General features: G+C 37.6%; 1 protein-coding gene across 1 annotated transcript in view; it reads right to left on the bottom strand.

Annotated features, from left to right (window-relative positions):
- tusc3 (tumor suppressor candidate 3) overlaps nucleotides 1–19,787 on the bottom strand; it is a 109,338-nt gene that overhangs the window by 7,253 nt on the left and 82,298 nt on the right. The window contains exons 7-8 of the mRNA XM_056244801.1: nucleotides 7,456–7,519; nucleotides 5,062–5,136 (exon numbers count right to left, since the gene is read on the bottom strand). Coding sequence (XP_056100776.1) covers nucleotides 5,062–5,136; nucleotides 7,456–7,519 — 139 coding nt within the window. The remainder of the gene's footprint in view (nucleotides 1–5,061; nucleotides 5,137–7,455; nucleotides 7,520–19,787) is intronic.

Below are 19,787 nucleotides of genomic sequence, written 5' to 3'. Positions count from 1 at the left end.
AAGATGAGTTTCACTACATTGTTAACGTTGAGGCTCTACATCCCACAGAATGTTCACAAACCATGAACCAATTAGCTTTACATTTGAGAGTGGACTTCAGCAATGGTAAAATGGGAGATTCTGTATCCTACTTTATTTTCAATGGAAATGCATTGGTATAAATATTGACTTATATACTGTTTTAGAATAGCAAAAAATGTACTCAATAAATGTTCAGGAAAACCCCTGTGAAAAAAAAAACTTGTTCATATTTTCATAACGTAAATTTTCATTTTTGGGTGAACTATCCCGTTAAAAATAGTTGTGTTCAGAGAGCTTCAGGCCAACCCCACACATACATAAAAAAAGCTGAATTCAGTTATTTTTTTTAATAAGATGTGGCTGATATGGTTACTAATGCATAAAAACTACACATCAAATACAACACAAATTACAGAAGCATGCACAAATTAATACAGACACCATATCCCTTGGAGTAAGTTAATCTAGTGACATGTTAATAATTGTGACATGTACTTAAAAGCACACGCTCATATATATGCATGCATATGCATGATGACACAAATGCACGTATCTCATCAGTCAGAACTTATTACTCTAACCCCATCACATAAATTAGTCACTGCTCCCTTCTCATGTGGCTGACAGAGGGTCACCCAGGAGTGCATACAGAGCAAACATCGGCCTCATCTGCAGGGTTTTCCTCCTCCTTTCACACCCCAGGGGAAGCGCTTTAAGATGGGCAACCCTTCTCTCTTCCCCCTCTCTCTAAGAATAACCTAAGTCTCTGTAAAATTACCTCTCTCCTCACCAAAGATTCCTAAGACTGACTGATGAGATTAAAATAATGCGGATTCATATATGCCTAATGGTCAATTAACAGTGCCAGGTGTAGGAAAAGCCCAGTGCTGAGGTGCCACCGCCGGTTTAATGATCTGCTGCGCTAATGTGACCTCTGACCCCCGTGCCACGGCCCTGGCGTGGCAGATGATGGCCGCGGCAAATTTGGGTGGCGTAGGGGAAAATGTGAGACACAACCTCTGGAGAGAGGAAGTCAAGAAGTTACGTGTCACTAAAACACTCGCTAATGTGAGCTTTATGAAGGACATGAATCATTTCAACACATTCACCTGTCTAGATCAAGTCTAATCTTATATAAAACATCTTACTGTGAAACACTAGATTTGCATTTCCTGGAGGAAATACCAAAGCTTAGATTTTGGTTTTGTGTAAATGAAATGCCACATCAGATCTGCTTTAAACAACACAAATGCACGGGAATCACATATTGCGACACCATCTTCGCAATATAAAGATGGCTAGATAATGGCTGTGATTTTCTGCATATTCAGAATGATTCGATTAACAACTACTCTGTTCAGAATAAGTAACCCAATCCAATCCACTTCAGCGGTTTTAAAAAAGGTTAAATGACAATTGCAAACTGAATTAATTAATGTACATTTAATATGTTTTAAATATTGCACACTACTGTAACACACTACAATTAGCATTTTAATTGAATTTTGCCAACATAGTTAGCCATTTAAAAGCCATATTTGAAGATTACCAGATATAAATCGACAGGATTTATAATTGAAAGAAAAGACCAAATCAATCATTATGCAGATAAATACAAGAAAACTAAATAGATTAATGGTAATTCAGTGTGCACATATTACGATGACATTAATGCTGTTGGTTAGATTTTGAATTTCAATGGTCGAAGGATTGTCAAACTTGAAGGGATAGTTCACCAACAAATTTAAATTCTGTTATCATTTACACACAAGTTGTTCCAAACCTGCATGAGTTTCTTTCTTCTGCTGTACACAAAAGAAGATATTTTGAAAAATGCCACTAACCAAACAGTTGATGGACCCCATTGACTATTTTTTTTTTTTTTCAAACTATGGAAGTCATAGAGCCCATCAACTGTTTGGTTACCCATATTCTTCAAAATATCTTATTTATTGTTCAGCAATTCACACAGGTTTGGAACAACTTGAGGGTGAGTAAATGATGCCAGAATTTCCATTTTTGGGTGAACTATCGCTTTAAGCGCTTTCAAAAAGGCATAAAAAAAAAAAAAAAAAACAGGTTGATAAAATACATATTGAGGGAATAACACTTGGAGCTGTGGTCAAGTGTTTCTAAAAATTACTCTTTCATAAGAGGAATACACACTAAGGGGCCGTTCACACAGAACACATTTTTCCATTCCACTGCGCTACTTTTCCATTATTTTTCAAAGTAAGCATGAGCTAGATAGCCTGGGAAATTTAGATTTGCTCTGAAAGTTAGTCTGGCAGCTCATTCAAGCCCATTTCCAATCCGTCGAAATCGAGGCACCAATCAGAAACGTTGGGGCGGGCTTTACACGATGACGACAGCGCTGGGATTTTGTAGCCTACATTAAAAAGATGGATGCCGCATCCGTCGAATCTCGCATCTCGTTCGAATCAGCTATCGCGTCTGTTTTAAGCGTTTCCTTTTTTGTTAAAAACCGAGCAAAGAACAACACTGTTTCTCCGCCGCTCTGCCTACGTCATCTCCTTCATCGCTCTGATTGGTTTTAGGTCTATCCGCGACGTCCGTTGGTGACGCCCCTCTGGAAATGATGACGCTTTACCAGACCATAACTCAGTTACAACTGAGAATGGTCTGGTTTTAACCAGGCTATGAGCTAGACGGACGTCTTTAACCACTTAACCATTGTGCTCACGTCTCGCGTCTTTTGCAGCGTCTCGTGCATGAACCAACATTCTCAAAACGTGGCACTCAAGTTAAACTTGAGTGCCAAAAAAAACGTGTCTCTAGACCTTGCGCATTTTTGTTCCACTGACCTGCGTCTCGCATTTTTAACAGCAAAAAACACGTTCTGTGTGAACCAGCCCTAAGATATAATTCTATTCATTCACTGTTTTCAAAGGTTCAATTAGGTCATTCTGATTCAAGGAACTAATTCTAAAACAGAATTGCTTCTATTTTCATCTCAAATAAAACTTTTTTTTTAAAAATGTGTGTGCTTGAGTGGTATTTAGCACGTTAATAAATGACGTATGACATTTAAATGGGGCTACATATTAATGACTACTAAAACTCCTGCCTTACACACGAGTCACGACCACCCACACAAACACAAAGTGTAATTTCCACAATTATACACTTCTGCTGACACACACACATACAGTAATTACAAGAATTTGTATCCCAGCATATTGCATAAAGAGCTCACTTCTCTGTCTGAGTAGTCTAAAATCAGAAACAAAAAGCACTCCCCTTGTTTGTCATGGAGGTGAGTTGGAAACCAAGCCAAAAATAACTCGTCATTTACATAACTCAGCATTTACATATTACCCATAATTCATACTATTAGCATATCAAAGCTGGGGATGACTCTTTGGAGGTGGGATGGAGGCCATCACATTAAGTGCTCTCCACAGCTAATGCAGTGATAATACATGGAAAGCTATTCGTCTATCACAGTCTGGAAGCGATGCTTGTCTTTATGGGAACTCCTGAGAAGCACTTCAAGAGGGGGAGTGAGAACGAGTTTGATGTGAGAAGCTCAGAGGAAAAAAGAAAGTCATGTAAAGCAAACTTGTAAGTGGGACAGAGACTCAAGCTGGAGGTGATATCCAGGGCCACACACCTATGCAAGATGCATACTCATGCTCAGCCAAACACACACTTTAAAACACAACCAAATAAAATATACATGCACACACTATTAATATGCAAAGGAAAAAATATGCTGCTTTTGATGCTTTTATGCCTGTTATAGGATATGACTATGAAAAGCGTTCAACAAATTGATTTTTTTCAACATTCATTTCAAAATGCTCTTTTTGACATAATCATAGAAAGAAACTAGTTTTTTTTCACAGTGTGAGTGGTGCTTGCCCTTGAAAAACTCAAACCCAAGATGCTGAGGTTGTGGGTGTTTTGCAGGCCATTTACTGGGCGTTTATTGAACTGTGAAAAAGTCCATCCATTCATCCATCCATCCATCCTGTTTTGATGAATTTTGGAATAGAATTGGCATACTTCTTTGTCTTGCTAAAGCAAACGTCACACTTTTAACATAATATGAATAAAGTATTGCATGAAAATAACACATATATTCTGGTTAGTGATAGTTAATTTCATGTCTCTTTGTTTTCTTCACACATCAAACATCTAATTTAATTTCAAGTACGCTTTTTACTGACTCTCTTTCCATGGTAACCAATTACACTTATTTCAGAAACAACTTTAATAGAAGCAAAATATCAGTGTGGTGGAAATGACACCACAACTCTGGGACAGAAGCAATTTATCACAAATTAAATATCTAAATGGTTTATGATTGTTTCATTGCTTAGATTATCATAGTTTAAAAATATATACAATATATTATTATAATGTATAATCATATCATAAGATTGAAAGTCTGGAAGAAAATATAAACGATAAAAACTGAAATCAAATCAACTACTGAAACACACACTTCCAGTAAAAAGTTTGCAATAATTGATTTTTTTTTTAATGGTTTTGAAAGAAGTCTCTTATGCTCATTTAATTCAAACAAACAAACAAACAAACAAACAAACAAGAACAGTATTGTGATATATTATTTAGACTTAAAATAACTGTTATCTATTTGAATATATTTTAAAATGTAGTTTATTCATGTGATGGCAAAACTTTTCAACAGCCATTATTCCGGTCTTCAGTGTCACATGATCCTTCAGAAATCATTCTTAAAGAAACATTACTTATTATTAGTGTTGAAAACAGTGCTGCTAAATTTTTTTTCAGGATTCTTTGACGAATAGTTCAAAAGAACAGCATTTATTTGAAATATAAATCTTTTGTGATTTTAAATACATTCATACTATTCAGAAATGTTTCTAGAGCACCAAATGAGCATATTAGAATTAATTCAGAAGGATGATAGGTGGTTATTTTCTTTTCACGTCTCTAAGATATTTTGGTTCCTATATATGGCTATAGTCCCACCTTCAATGAGATATACATGGATTCTGAACACAACAGCAATATGAAAAAGAAACTTACTCCTTCGTTTACCCACGTCTCCCTTAGAGGTGGCTGCTTCGTTCAGAAGGACCATTCCCATGGTGATGGCCGCATCTGAGATGGAAGTCAAGGAATAACTAGTGGCATGGATGTGGTTGGATTGCACAATAAACAACCAGGACCTTACGAATAAACAAATATGACACTTACAGAGTGCCTGCAAAACTAAAAATTGGGCTGCAACTAAAGAAAGCATAGCTCTAGCACACAATGGGAACAAGACACTCTTCAACTCTGAGCACACTTCACTCGGCTGGGAGGTCTCCTCCAGCCTGGGGGGGAAGCTAGGTGTCGGCAAGAGGAAGACAGACAAACACGAGGTGTTCCGCCAGCAGGCAGAAGCTCCTCTCTCCTCCAGCAGCTGAGCCAGATGCTAGCAGTGGGTCTCGGTCTGTCTGCACACTCTGTACCCATCAGGCAAAGTCAACAAACCCACGTAATTACAAAGTTCAATCAGGGAATGACACTCAGAAGGACATACTCGACATGGCCAAGTGAGCAAGTGTGTGTACAGTGTGTTTGTACATTTCATACAGCTGCACCTTGATGGATTTTGACAACCACAGATGAGTAGACAAACCATCTGACATTGGAATATTTGACATAAAATAATAATCATTTTAGTTTACAAAATGTATATACTCAAGTTTGGGGACGGGACTTTTAATTAAAAAATGTTTTCTCTTGTGCTCACCAATGGTGCAGTTATTTAATAAAAAAAAATACATTAGAAATATTATTGCAATTTAAAATAACCATTTTTTATTTTAATAAATTAAAAAAATGTATGCATTCATGTGATGGCAAAGCTGAATTTTCAGCATCTTTACTCCAGTCTTCAGTGACACATGATCGTTCAGAAATCATTCTGAATCATAATATACTGACTTTGTTCTTAAGAATTATTATTGTAAATGTAGAAAAACAGCTGCTTAATATTTTGTGGAAACAACCATTTATTTGGAACATAATATTAGTATTTACTGTCACTTGATTAATTTAAAGGGTTAGTTCACCCAAAAATGAAAATTATGTCATTAATGACTCACCCTCATGTCGTCCCAAGCCCGTAAGACCTCCGTTCATCTTCGGAACACAGTTTAAGATATTTTAGATTTAGTCTGAGAGCTTTCTGTCACTCCATTGAAAATGTATGTACGGTATACTGTCCTTGTCCAGAAAGGAAATAAAGACATCATCAAAGTAGTCCATGTGACATCAGTGGGTTAGTTAGAATGTTTTGAAGCATCGAAAATACATTTTGGTCCAAAAATAACAAAAACTACGACTTTATTCAGCATTGTATTCTCTTCCGGTTCTGTTGTGGATCCGCGTTCAGTGACGCTGCTGACGTAAGACGCTGCTGACGTGTTATCAGTGCGCCCGAGCTTCGTTCACAGTATGAGGGAGACGCACGCTGTAAACAAAACAATCTTCACAAACATGTCTAAGGATTTCGACACAGAGGAAGACTTGCATTTTTTTACCCAGCCATATTTATTTGAACCCGAATACACGGACGCACCAGATAACACGTCAGCAGCGTCTTACGTCAGCAGCGTCACTGCGGACTCGTGAACGCGGATTGACAACAGAACCGGAAGACAATACAATGCTGAATAAAGTCGTAGTTTTTGTTATTTTTGGACCAAAATGTATTTTCGATGCTTCAAAACATTCTAACTAACCCACTGATGTCACATGGACTACTTTGATGACTACTTTGTCTTTATTTCCTTTCTGGACAAGGACAGTATATCGTACATACATTTTCAATGAAGGGACAGAAAGCTCTCGGACTAAATCTAAAATATCTTAAACTGTGTTCCGAAGATGAACGACATGAGGGCGAGTCATTAATGACATAATTTTCATTTTTGGGTGAACTAACCCTTTAACGTGTCTGCGAAAAAAAGCATTTCTGTCTTTCTTGCTCGCTTTCTTTCTATATACAGTATATAGAAATCAATATCTTAAGGCTTATTTATACTTCTATTCTGCATTGGACCTATGCCGTAGCCTATACGCCGTATACGTGCTACACACAGCCTACGACGTACCCAAAAATTTGAACGGTACTGCATTTAACTAACATATATTTACTGTTTTATTTTTGTCTTATCATATTTGTTATCAGCAGTACAGTAGCCTATGTGTAAATACATTTTTTTGCTAAAAAAACATTTTTGCTAACAAAATAATCTCTTAATAGTCTTTTTCTGCACTAAAATTCTTCTACATTTCTACATTTTCAAAAGTTAAAAGAATGATGAGCAGACCTTTGTGAAGTCAGTGGATTATTACGGTTAACTTCATTAACAGAACAATGTGCCACGTGCATTGTGCAGAGGGAGGTTTTATGTGAAAGGATATTCAACAGAAGAATAATGTGAGATTCAGCCACAAATTGAGCTTGACTGCTGCCGTGGATATAACTCTGAAAAAGACAGAAAAAAAAAACAAGATGACAAACAAGCAGACAATAGACATTTGAAGGTCCGCTTACACAGAGCCGTATCACTGGATACTCCAATACTATGGCTTTTTGATAAGTAATGCTTTATCATTTATATCATACTGCAAATGCATGAATACAAACCACACACTCCAACACTGACATTGTATTTAAAACATATAAATAAATACCATCTTAGAAGGGAAAAGGTCAGATAGAAAATAGCCAATAGACAAAGGTCAAAGCAGATGAATGAAAAGAAAACTTGACAATAAGTGGTAAGAGCTTCAATGGTTCAATGAAAAGAGCACTGAAGCATTCTAACACATCAAGTCATAATGACATCTCCTGCTCTCTGGAGTAAAACCACTCTAGATGTAGCATAAGCAAAACCTTCATTCATCTGTGGTAGATGAATGTGCAGGAACATCGCAGAATGGATGCAGCTTCAATGAAAGACTGAAGTTTCCAGCCTTGAAAGCTTCTAAAACTTCTCCTACTGCATGAAGTTTTAAAGAGATAGTTCATACAAGCATTAGGTGAACTAATTTCATTACCATCAAACTTGAGTCGCTATAAACCCAAGGAACTGTTCTTTATTATGTGAAACACAAAAGGAGTAATTCAGCAGAATGTCCATGATGCTCTTTTCCATTCAATAAAGAAGAAACAATGCAATATACTTTAATTATTTAAAAGAAACCCTTAGGACTCATATTGCAATTCTTCTAAAAACATGCAATATACAACAGACTGAAATTTAAGTCTGAATATGTCCTTTTGTGTTTGGAAGGAAAATAACAACCATACAGGCCTAAACTGACATAATCAGCCAGTGCACCAATTTAACTTATAAAATCTACAGCTTTAGAAAACAAAACTTTGGAAATACAATGCATTCAATCCATCTACTAACATATTTACATAGGAGGTCTAAAAGAAGCGGTATACAACGATAATATATTAGATTAACTCACAGTTGGAAAAAGTAATTTCAAGGTGAGATAAACACATTCTTTAAGAGCATACGTTATCTTTTAGTTCAGGGATTTTTTTTTTTATTGTCATAGAATTAGATTTAGGGATCAAGTAGATACCATCACTGAATGTCACTGAAATATATGACTGCATTTCATAATTTTGAATGAAGCCTATATTGAGACATGCATGTGTGTTTCGATAAAAAAATATAAATGACAAAAACATCTGGTATGACTGATTTGAGCGGAAATCTACTCACAAATATTGAATGCTTTTGATGTTCAGTGTGACACTAAATATAAAAGAATCAATAGTCGACTTGAACGCAGCAATAACAAAGTATTGAGGAACTGAAAACTGCCATAAGCGGCTCCTCGATACTCAAGGCTGTTGTCACTTTCAGCATTTCATGTAGAGACAGAATAAAAGAAAGATACGGGGGGATTGTGAAAAGTAGGGATCCATTAAGAAGAAGATATGAGCAAATAGGCCAGTGCATTTATCACTGTCATGTCACCTGTCGCCTCTGGGTTAACGCATCTGCTAACATTTAAACACAGCCATACCCTGCATATTTTCATATGAAAGAAAATGACATTAGAAGCTCTTTCAGCACTAAAACAGAGAGACACAACTGTATTATTCTACTTCTATGTATGTACTATCATTGGGCATTTGCAACTTAAAAACAGTCATTTGTTACTTTTGAAAACACCCGCAAGTATTTTTACTTATTTATTTGGCAACTTTTTGTTTAGAAGTCATTTATTAATATTTTTTGTTCGTTTGTTATGGGGGATTTTGTCATTTTTATTAAAAAGACAGTGAGAGGGGTGATATAAAGCGATAGGAAGAAGAAACGAAAACTGAATCAAGAAATAACAAGCTGGATTAAGAGGCCACGTCTACAACTGTAAATCACTTATTAATATATAAATTACAGTTCCAACTTTAATTTAGAATGGTTAATCCTTAAGGTCTGTCAATTGATTATTTTTCATTTAAAATTTAAATTAAACAATCAACTGATAGAACCAATTCGAATACTGTCGCTGTTGGGCGGAAATCTTGTATGTCCGAAACCACTACTTTTCAGGAAATTATTTTCTTTTTTTCAAAAGTTGATATTGTGGCTTTTATATATGGTCAGACACTTGCATGTGTCATTATATTATTCACATTCTATCAAAATCAAGCTCAACTGGAGTTATGAGGTTTTTTACCAGCGAACCAGACATGGGGTTTGTCCGCCATTAGAACGGCCAAATCTGAGGCAGTGAGTGCATCACATTATGTTTTCATCAACTTACAGGTTATAAAGTTTACTGTATAGCTATGTAGGCTCTCAGTTTTTTTCTCTGTCATCTGACTCAAATCTCATGTTATAAAAAATGAAGTGCTCCGCACAGGCTACTTAAGACCGTATTGATCATGACTCTATGACAAATGCTAGACTAAGACACTGTAACAACTGAGACCAATCAGACACAATTATTTGTTATGGTTAACAAATAATCTTTATCCCCCAACAGTGCAAGAAGGGTCTTTGGGTTACCAGGACTACGATCAGATAAGTTGGTTTTATTGCTGTTAAAAATGTGGTCACATGTTCAAGACAGAGACGATGGGGAAAACAGAAACAGTCTTTAAAGGGTCACTCCACCCATTTCAACATTAATCTTTATTGAAAGTGGGTTATATATGTAGTCGAAATGTAAAAGAAATTTTGAATTTGGTGCCCTCTTGACCGAGAAAAGACAGAAAATAACTTTAGGGCGCATTTGTATGTAAGACAACAACTCCCACAATGCACCACATTGCACAGCTCCGCAAGCCACTCCCACTAATCCAGAACAGCGCAAACAGAGAAATCACTCTTCCGTCTACAAGACTTGCTGCCAAAAGAGTTTGAAATTCATTTCACACAAAATGTCTAGTTAGTTGGCTGTGGCGGACAGGACGAGGGACGTGAGAAGACGGCGCGAGTGATAATGAATGACACCTGTGAGACGCAGCGGTCTCATATCTCTCACGGAGGAGCGGAAGCACAAAAGGAACAGGCCTGATTTTATGTTTTGTTTCTGTTGTGTGTGGCCAGCTGGCTTATACTTTTGTTTTGTATTTGTTTATTTTACTATTAAAATGTTTAAATGTTCGCCGGTTCCCGCCTCCTTCCCACGACAACGAACCCCGTTACATTGGCAAACTCATTAGTGAATTACTCCTCGTTTGTATTTCTTTCTATATGGTGAATTATTGCATGATACCTGCATGTTCAGTCAGAACATATGCGGTGCGACACTAGGATGGTTCACATCACAACACAAACGTCCGTGTGCTCGTCTGATTCAGAGATTTCGTCCAGGATAAATTGCTATCGTTGAAATTCTCTGCAGCAGACAATCTGCAAATTCTATCTGTGTCCGTAGCGCACAGCGAGAGCACAGGCACCAGCAGTCCGCCCAGTCCGGGCTCCTCGTCCGCCTCCTGTTCCTCCATCAGGCTCAGCTGCTCTTCACTAAATTGCGGCTCGTAAAGATAGCCACGAACAGCGGATTCGAGCAGCAGAATTTCAAAATCCTCTACTTCCATATCATGTTTAGTTTCTTCCATATCATGTTTAGTTTCTTCCGTCATTGTCATAACTTCCTATCTCCACAGCGCTTGTTAGCTTAGCTTATAAACAAGATGGCTGATATTGATTTCAGTATCTACAAGTGAAGTCCCACACACTGATCTGTGATAGCTCTGTTAGCGCATTAGGTCCAACCCCCTATGGGCGGGTTTGAACTAGTGCTTGTAGTCTTTACAGAAATCCCCCCCTCTTACACTTCCTCCTACAATGACGTAAAATGACGATTTTTGCGTCATTGTAGGAGGAAGTGAAAAAGGTAAATAGCGGATTTCTCTCCTCTCAGGGGAAAATGAGAGAGTGTTGCACGACCATTCAATAGTATGACTGGGTTTCTAACAATGGAAAGCTTAATGCAAATGGGTGGAGTGTCCCTTTAATACAGACTTTGCTGCATTAATTATAGACAAACTGATCTATAAATGAACACGAACAACATTTTGCGAATGATTTACTGTCTTTTGTAATGTCTTTTAATACTATTATTTTGTTGACCCTTTGTATTTTACAATAGAATCAATGGTCACCTATTCATACTTTGCACGTGACGTCACAAGTACTGGCTGGCGGGCAAGAACGTCGTTCTCTAGCAACGAAACGGTTCGTTCAAGCTGTAGGAATGATGTGACTAACATAGAAAAAAGGTTTTAGGTAGATGAAGTCTATCATTCACAAGGACAGTAGCCTACCACGGATATTTTTTAAAGCTATACATTTCTTTCCTTTTTTTAATTAGACTACCATATATGTTTACATGTGGTATCACGTGGGTAGACAAATCAGACGAACTGCAAGTTATGCATCCAGCTGGGTTCACTTCAGTGACAGTCATAAATTCTCCTGTCATAGAGACAGGTGACGTGCATTTAGACTGATGATTCGCTGATGTTATGTTTCATGTCAATCGTGTAAACTTAACATAAACGTGCTTACACGTTGGCCAGTAGGTGGCGAGAACGCGTTCATCTGTACGTGATTTGATTTGATATGGTATGAGAAGATGAATACATGGAGAATGAATGACACGTTACTGTTGCACTGCGTCTACTTATTACTTACTTGCAGTTACTTTGCATGCATACTATCGTACACTTATTACTATACTACATTACAGCCTAACAGATTGCTAACAGGATTATGCGCATTTCGCTGCCCCAGCTGCTCTTGTCTGTTGTCTGATGCTATGTGGAGTGGATAAGAAGGTAGGCTACAATGTTTTTATTTTTTACTACTTATCAAGCTGTCATTCGCCGGCAGGGAGGGTGTACATATTCAGATGAAGACTTCATCACATGACGGAACAGATGTCACTTTGTGTACGTTATAGCTGCAAACATTAGCAAACGGACCTTTGCTTTGATTATGAAGATATTCCTGTTTTTCACCTCCCATACGACAGCGTTGTTAACCCATCCACTCTTGAAAAAAAGATAGCTATGTAGGCTTTCATTTTTTGTGCGGTGTAAGGTGACGGATTCTCTATAAGATATATGTAAATATCTCCAAACTCCAAGTCTGGTAGAGACTTTGCCAGCTTCAAAGCAATGAAAACATCAGCGGGTGCTGTGTAGGGATCACACGTTCCGAGTATGTTAATCTTTTCTTGATATCTAATTTGAACATCCGGTGACATATGGTCTAAATAGTTAATTGATTGTAGTATTGGAAATTTGCAAGGTTGCAATTCCCCTGGCTGGCCACTGTTTGTCGCCATTTTGTCAGCGTTTGTTGCCCGCCAGGTATCCATGGTAGTCATGTGACTGCAAAGTGTGAATACCATGTTTGGTCTCTATAAATTGGTACTTTGCAGATCGAAATGATTGTGTACATGATATTTCGATAGCTGTGCAACATCTTAGTATTACCAGAATCGTTCTTAGTTTCTTCATCAGAAACAAATCCAGCTGCACATGCAAATGAGCATGCTTAAAACAAAGATACATACATCAACCACAGAGGAATTTTCCCGCTCGGAAATTCCACCCTTCTCATTGGTCAAGCAAACCTTTCTCGGTGGGGAGGTGGGGCCTTTCTCGGGCTTTATTAGAGGCCAATTCACAGTGACTCTCTCTCTTGTTTCCTGCTTCTCGACTGCTGGTTGATGTCTGTGGGGACCCCCACCGGGGCCCATGGGCCCCAGCAGGCTGTGATCACGGCCCGCTATGCTTTCACTCTCCCAACAGAGTCAGAATGTTGTTTCTTCAATCAAATTCAGAGGAAAACTGCAGCTTTGCCATTACTGAATGGCAACCATCAACTCTTCCGATTTCCTCACTCCTTGGTTACCTTCGTGGCCTCTCCAGCCCAGGGCCAGCAGGCCTTAATTCACAACCAGCCATGTGCTTATGGAGAGAGAAAACCTTCATCCAGAACAGAGTCGAACTACCCATGCAAGTTCATCATATCTTCATCCAAAGGAGAAGAAAACGATTGCAACTTCAATGTTTGACACTCAAAGGAAACATCAACATGTTTCCAAGATCTTCAAGAAATGTGTCTGCTGCAAATGCCATGCAAGTATATACATTTAATGAGGTACTCTAAAAATGATAAGCTGATGGTTCTTTTCATTGTTGAATGGATCTTTCCCATAATTCCATTTCCTGCTTACGATTCCATCCTTTCACTCACCCTTTTATCCATGTATGTATATGTTTAGAGTATAGTTATGTTTGTGATTTAGTTAATAAAACTTGTGCACAATTAGTATTTGGTTCTGATTCACTGCTTGCAGACAAAGTCTCTTTTACGATCTTGATCTTGTTACATGCGCTAAGCGCTGTACATGCTAAGAAATAATTATTTTTCTGTGGCCATGGAAGATACCCTTTTCTTAGAATAAATGAATAATCAAAAGAGTTCGTTGGACGAACTGATTAATTGATTGTAATATTAATTTAGCCACATCAAGTTAATCCAATTAACTGACCCAAATATTCATAATTCATAACAAGTTATTATTGATTATTAATATTCATAGAGCTAATTTGTTACAACACTCTTCTCCGCTCCTCAAATACATAAAACATTAGCCTTTATACAGTGTTTCTTGAGTAAAGAAAATGCTTATTCAAACAACCAGTTATTTATTAACCCTTGCATTGCAAACAAGCAGAGACAGTCCAAAATGCATGTGGCACTTCATTCAAAATAGAGACGGGGCAGAGTTACGAGGTTTAGTCACAAGCTCTTTTTAAAACTTTTCATTGATTCAATATTTGCAAAACCCAAAGACAGACATAAAGGGTGACCAAAATGGTTTATAATAAAAAAAATACTAACTATGGAGATACGAGGTTTTCACTGGCAGAGACAATTTGACATTTGTAAGCTCATTTAGTGCCTGCTAACAACAAAAAAAGAGCTTACTTAACCACACATAAACACATAGTTAAGGAAGTGAACAAAAGAGATTTAAATACAGAAAAACAGAGGAATGAATGAAGAGGTGTAATAAAACAAGTGAGAGAATCAGTAGTTGTGAGGACAAGTGTTGGTGTCATTGTGTGGGCAGATATATCCTCGTCATACCGTTCATTTATTCAGAGTTGACTTCTGCTCTGGGCTTTGAGGCAATGCTCTAAAGAGGCGATCCAACGTACCCATGGTGCACTAGGGTTACAGATGTCTACTTTACAGTCAGACTGACGTCGCTATCCAATGAATCATTAAACATCATATTTAGTGCTCTGTGTAGGAGCATACATGACTGAATATGATCATTACAGCCGCCTACATGCATTTGTTTTCAAAAGACATTATTTTTGACTCATGCTAAAATTCTACTCCTACACTTTAAAAAGTGCACCGTCTGTTAAATGAACGTCCTGGCTTTTGAAGTTTTAAAACATGCAATTGTGAACAATTCACTAGAGTTAAATCAGTACACTTGTTTTGAATGTATCATCTGTTCAATTAGCAAAATAAAACAAACGTACAAATATCAGACTCATCACGAAGGCGGCATATTTTTCACACCAAAAAAAAAAGAAAGAACATTAAATATAAAAACATGAAATAATATCAGTGTTTTCACGTTTGGCATGTGTGTTTTTCATTAATAATTTCACTAAGCATGAGGTCAGTATACATTAGCCTACAAACACATTAATGTTGGTGGTGTGAAGCAAATGAAAAGTTATTAAACATGTGCTGAGAATATAAATGTAATAGAATATAAAGGAGGAACCACCCTAATACCTTTCTTTGGTTTCACATATACAAACCGACACATATGAAAGAATATGAGACTATATCTCTATAGTGAGCCATTAGTTTTAGCCTTGAAATTCAAAGACAAACTCAGTCGAAATGCCTGGGGACACTTCAATAACGGTTTAATGGTATACTGGATTCTCAATAATGCCACTAATTTCCTCCAGAGAACAACAGACAGTAGTGCCACCCGGAGAATGAATCAGCAGTCGTACTTTTGTGGTTAAAGGCATGAAAAAGTGCCAGTTGACTTCATTCTTCTTTATCTTCCTCTGTTGCGTTCTTGAGAAGATGGTTTCCCAGAATACTCATCTAAAGCACTATTGTGATAGCTTGCAAAAAAATCGAGTTTATTATAATAATAGCTCTAGTATTTTATTTTTCTATTCATTCAGACGGAGCAGATAACATGGATGACTATGTGACCAGATTACGTAAAAAGATTTACCAAAAATATGGGAGGAAATTGTCATTATGTACTCAAGTTCATGTCATTATAAAACTTTATGACTTAATTTCTTTCATTATTCAGTTTTTTTCTTCTTCCCATTGCAGTAACAGGAGTCTGAGGTTTTGATTGATGCTTATCACAAAAAATCTCAAATTAGATATTAACTGCTGCATCCAGATGATTGAGACAGATTTTTAGAAGCAGATTGGCACAATTCATGAACGAATTGTTCAGAAAGGTTTTGTAAGCTGAATCACCTGACTCACTCCAAATATTTGACTCTAAAGAATGATTTGTTCATCGCTACTTTAATCATCATGAACTTGCCAAGAGAAATTGGGAGTATGTGTCAAGATTTTCACTGAATATTGACTTAAGTTTCAGATTATTCTTTACATAAAGTTACCATATGGTTTCAGATGAACCGGAAAATAGCACACATGTAATATGAACCATTTATATGTTGCTTCTGTGTCCTTATTGAAGCTCAAAAAGTCTCCATTCATTGTACATTCATGGAAAACAATAACCAGCACCATTCTTGACATTTTTTTTAAAGACTTCTATTGTGTTCCACAGAATAAATTAAATCATACATGTTTGGAATGACATGCTGGTGAGTAAATAATTACACAATTTTCATTTTTGGGTGAAATGTTCCTTTAATCACTGTGAAAGTTTATACATTTTCCCACTTAACCCTCTGGGGACCAGAAACGCGCCCGCGCGTTTGAGAAGGGTCTGGCTGCAGACTTGCACTCTCAGACTTGCAGGCTCAGACACGAGCGCTTCTGCTGCAAGTGACGTCACTTGCAGTCGACACCTGCTCTCCGCTACCGGCTGTGGCGTCACTTGCAATCCCTTGTTCTCCGTGTTATTTCACAGAGTCGATTGATGCCAGATTTGAAGATAGCCAGCAAGTGGTGTTTGGATCAATCTAGTGCACTGCATGGTTCTGTTCATTTGCCCAAAGTAGTGTGTATGGAGGAACAAGACGTTGCGGAAGCCATTGAGAGATTAGAGAAGGCTGAGTTTCCACAGGACAGAATCGATGCTCTGGAACCCTTTTGCTTCATCTTTACTGTAATGAATGACATGCAAATGTTTCTTGAACATGTAGTCGATGTCATGAAATTAAAGGTAAACTGTCGAACTACACTAGAGCAAAGTGAATAATGTGCTAATGTGTTTTTATATATGTTGTATATTGTCTATTTGTACCTTGTATTTGTCTTTTTTGCACATTAACTGTGTACTGTAAATTGACATTTACAATAAAAAGAAAAAAAATGCATCATCTTGATGTTTTTCATCTACAAACTGTTCCCACAAAGTTGGGAGCATGAAATTGTCCAAAATGTCTTGAAAATAATTAAAAATAATTAAATATATAATAATAGTAAAAATAATTTCTTTCTTTCTCATAACTGAGTTTTGATTTCTAAGTGATCAATTTATGTACAAGTGTTTTCCCACATGATTATTGGCTGTAGGTCATCAGTAAATGTGGTAATTTGGTAATGTGGCATTTAAATTCCAGTGTTTCCCAGATGAAACACAAGAGCTGTTAGTTTTGAATGATGTGTGTAATGTAGAGAAATGTGTTTAGAGTTTTGCAAATAGTTTGTTTTTCAAATCCAAACCGAGTGCAAGCAAAGCATATAATGTCCTTGTATTTTTGCAGGCTTGGTCTAAAGATTGGGTACATGAGTGAATGGTTTCACTGAGTGAGCCTCAAATTCCACTTGTAGTGTTTTAGCAATTTGAAAAAAACTGTCAACAAAATGACAAATGACACCTTAAGGCTGCGTTCACATATCGCGCCTAAAAACGCGTAGAAAACGCTGGGCGCGCCGCATTCTTTTTTTTCAAAACGCTAGGGCGGTTGCGCTCCGGTTGGTTCTTGTCACGTGACCTACTGTGCGCTTATGGTGCGCTTGCGGCATTCTGAAAAGTTGAGATGTTTTTATCTCGATGCGGCGCGGACGCGCCTGGAAAAAACGAGCGCGCCGCACCGCGACCGCGTCGCTTCCATTATGAGCGCGCAAACCGCGCGCCTCCATTTGAAATAATGAACTTGAGCGCGCAAAAGACGCGATATGTGAACGGGCCCTAACACGACCAAAATGAGCGTGTCTACGCGTTCAAAAGAAACACGTAAAAAATTGCCGCGGACAAACACTGCGTGTTGACGCGGTCAAATTTCACGCGTTTCGTTTATCGCGTTCCGTAGAGAGCAGGCGTCGATTGCAAGTGACGTCACTTGCAGCGGAAGCGCTCGTGTCTGAGAGTGCAAGTGACGTCACTTGCAGAGGAAGCGCTCGTGTCTGAGAGTGCAAGTGACGTCACTTGCAGAGGAAGCGCTCGTGTCTGAGCGTGCAAGTCCGAGAGTGCAAGTGACGTCACTTGTCTGCAGCCAGACGCTATTGGCGCGTTTTGCCGTTTTTTTTTCACATAGCAGAAAAATAGACTTAAAATACTCTGTTGATTTTGATCGTACATATAAGTGTTATACATCAATCGATCCTGTTAATTGTCTATTATTTTTCTGTATACTCACAATAAAAACAAAGTTTTGTGCTTTTTGTCAAATAAAGAAAAATAAACATGATGCGAGTTTTGCCTTCTCTCTGTCAGTGCAGTCCATTCTGAAACACGTCCGAAAAATTAACTCTAACTCTGCAAATACTTGTCATACAGGCACGAGAGGTTTTTCTTTATGAAGCTTGAATTCTCTTCTTTTTAATGATGTAATTTATATAAAAAACAAATATTCTCAGTTTATGTAATCTGTATGAAAAGAGAGTGCTGTCAGATTTTTTTTCCCCAGCTCATTACACTTCATTACGCGTTAATCTGACACGCCCACGGAGGACGCGCGCTATTCAAACGCAAATGTCGAGGCAAGCCATGACAATGCCCACATCAGCCGTTCCACCGCGGCGGTAAAATGTGGGGTGTATTTGCTGCCTTTTACCGCCAAGAGGCGCTACAATCATAGACTCTGAAAAGTGTTTGTTTATTCTCTCTAATGCGTAATCTGCTGCCGCACCGCACTGATTCAGAGCGTTTGAAAGCTGGTAGCAGATGAATTCAACAAGTGAAACGTAGTTAAAATAATTCATAATCACAATACTGAAATTAGGCTACTGAAATGAAATTGAATAAATAATGAAAAAGTAAAACATTGCAATAAAAACAGTCACAGACGTATAGACGATAGCTCAGTGGTTAACGCAACAACACGAGCTTCGAGGAGCTTCAATCGACTCGGATCGAATCTCAATGTAGCATACATGTTGTTAACCGATGTTGCCCTACAGCGTTTATGTTTAACCTTCTTGATGCTTAAATAGCTAACTGTTTATAACTGTTTACTTATTTAAAGTCAAGAGTTTTGTTTAATTATTATTACAACATAAATTTGCTACATTCCTGGAACCGCAGCCGCTGCACAAAGGACAAAAACTGATGAAGGAAGATTGTCAGCCGATTGCATCAGAAAATGAAAATGAAGAAGCACGTCTTTAGTCTGCTAAATTATTGTGTAATGTAAAAGAACACTAAAATTACTTAAGTTTGAAACCAAGTTCGAACATTTCAAGGTTTAAATAAAGTGTCGGGACAGTTTTTTTTATTTAAAACAGGGTTGCATCGGGTTTAGAGTTTATTTCTTTTGCGATGCAAAATAAGAAACACTAGGCTAATCTTATTCTTGCGACATTTTAAATTTGTATTGCCAAAGAAATGACAGCTATATTAAACAATTAAAACAGTAGGCCTACAAAACGAAAATTGTCCAAAGCAACATAATTAAATTAAAACATGCGTTTTTCTTTGCCTCTCTCGCGCTGAATCTCTTTTTAACAAGTTTATTTAGTCTCCCTCGCTCTCCATATGAAAGAGGAACATTAACACCTATGCCTATTGTCCTGCGCGCTCGATACAGCACTGCACTGTCCCTCCAACCC

The sequence above is a fragment of the Rhinichthys klamathensis genome, unplaced genomic scaffold (assembly GCF_029890125.1).
Source record: "Rhinichthys klamathensis goyatoka isolate OS25496 unplaced genomic scaffold, OSU_Roscu_1.1 h1tg001101l_1, whole genome shotgun sequence".
In the NCBI taxonomy this organism is placed as follows: domain Eukaryota; kingdom Metazoa; phylum Chordata; class Actinopteri; order Cypriniformes; family Leuciscidae; genus Rhinichthys; species Rhinichthys klamathensis.
This window is presented reverse-complemented; position numbering and strand designations above follow the sequence as displayed.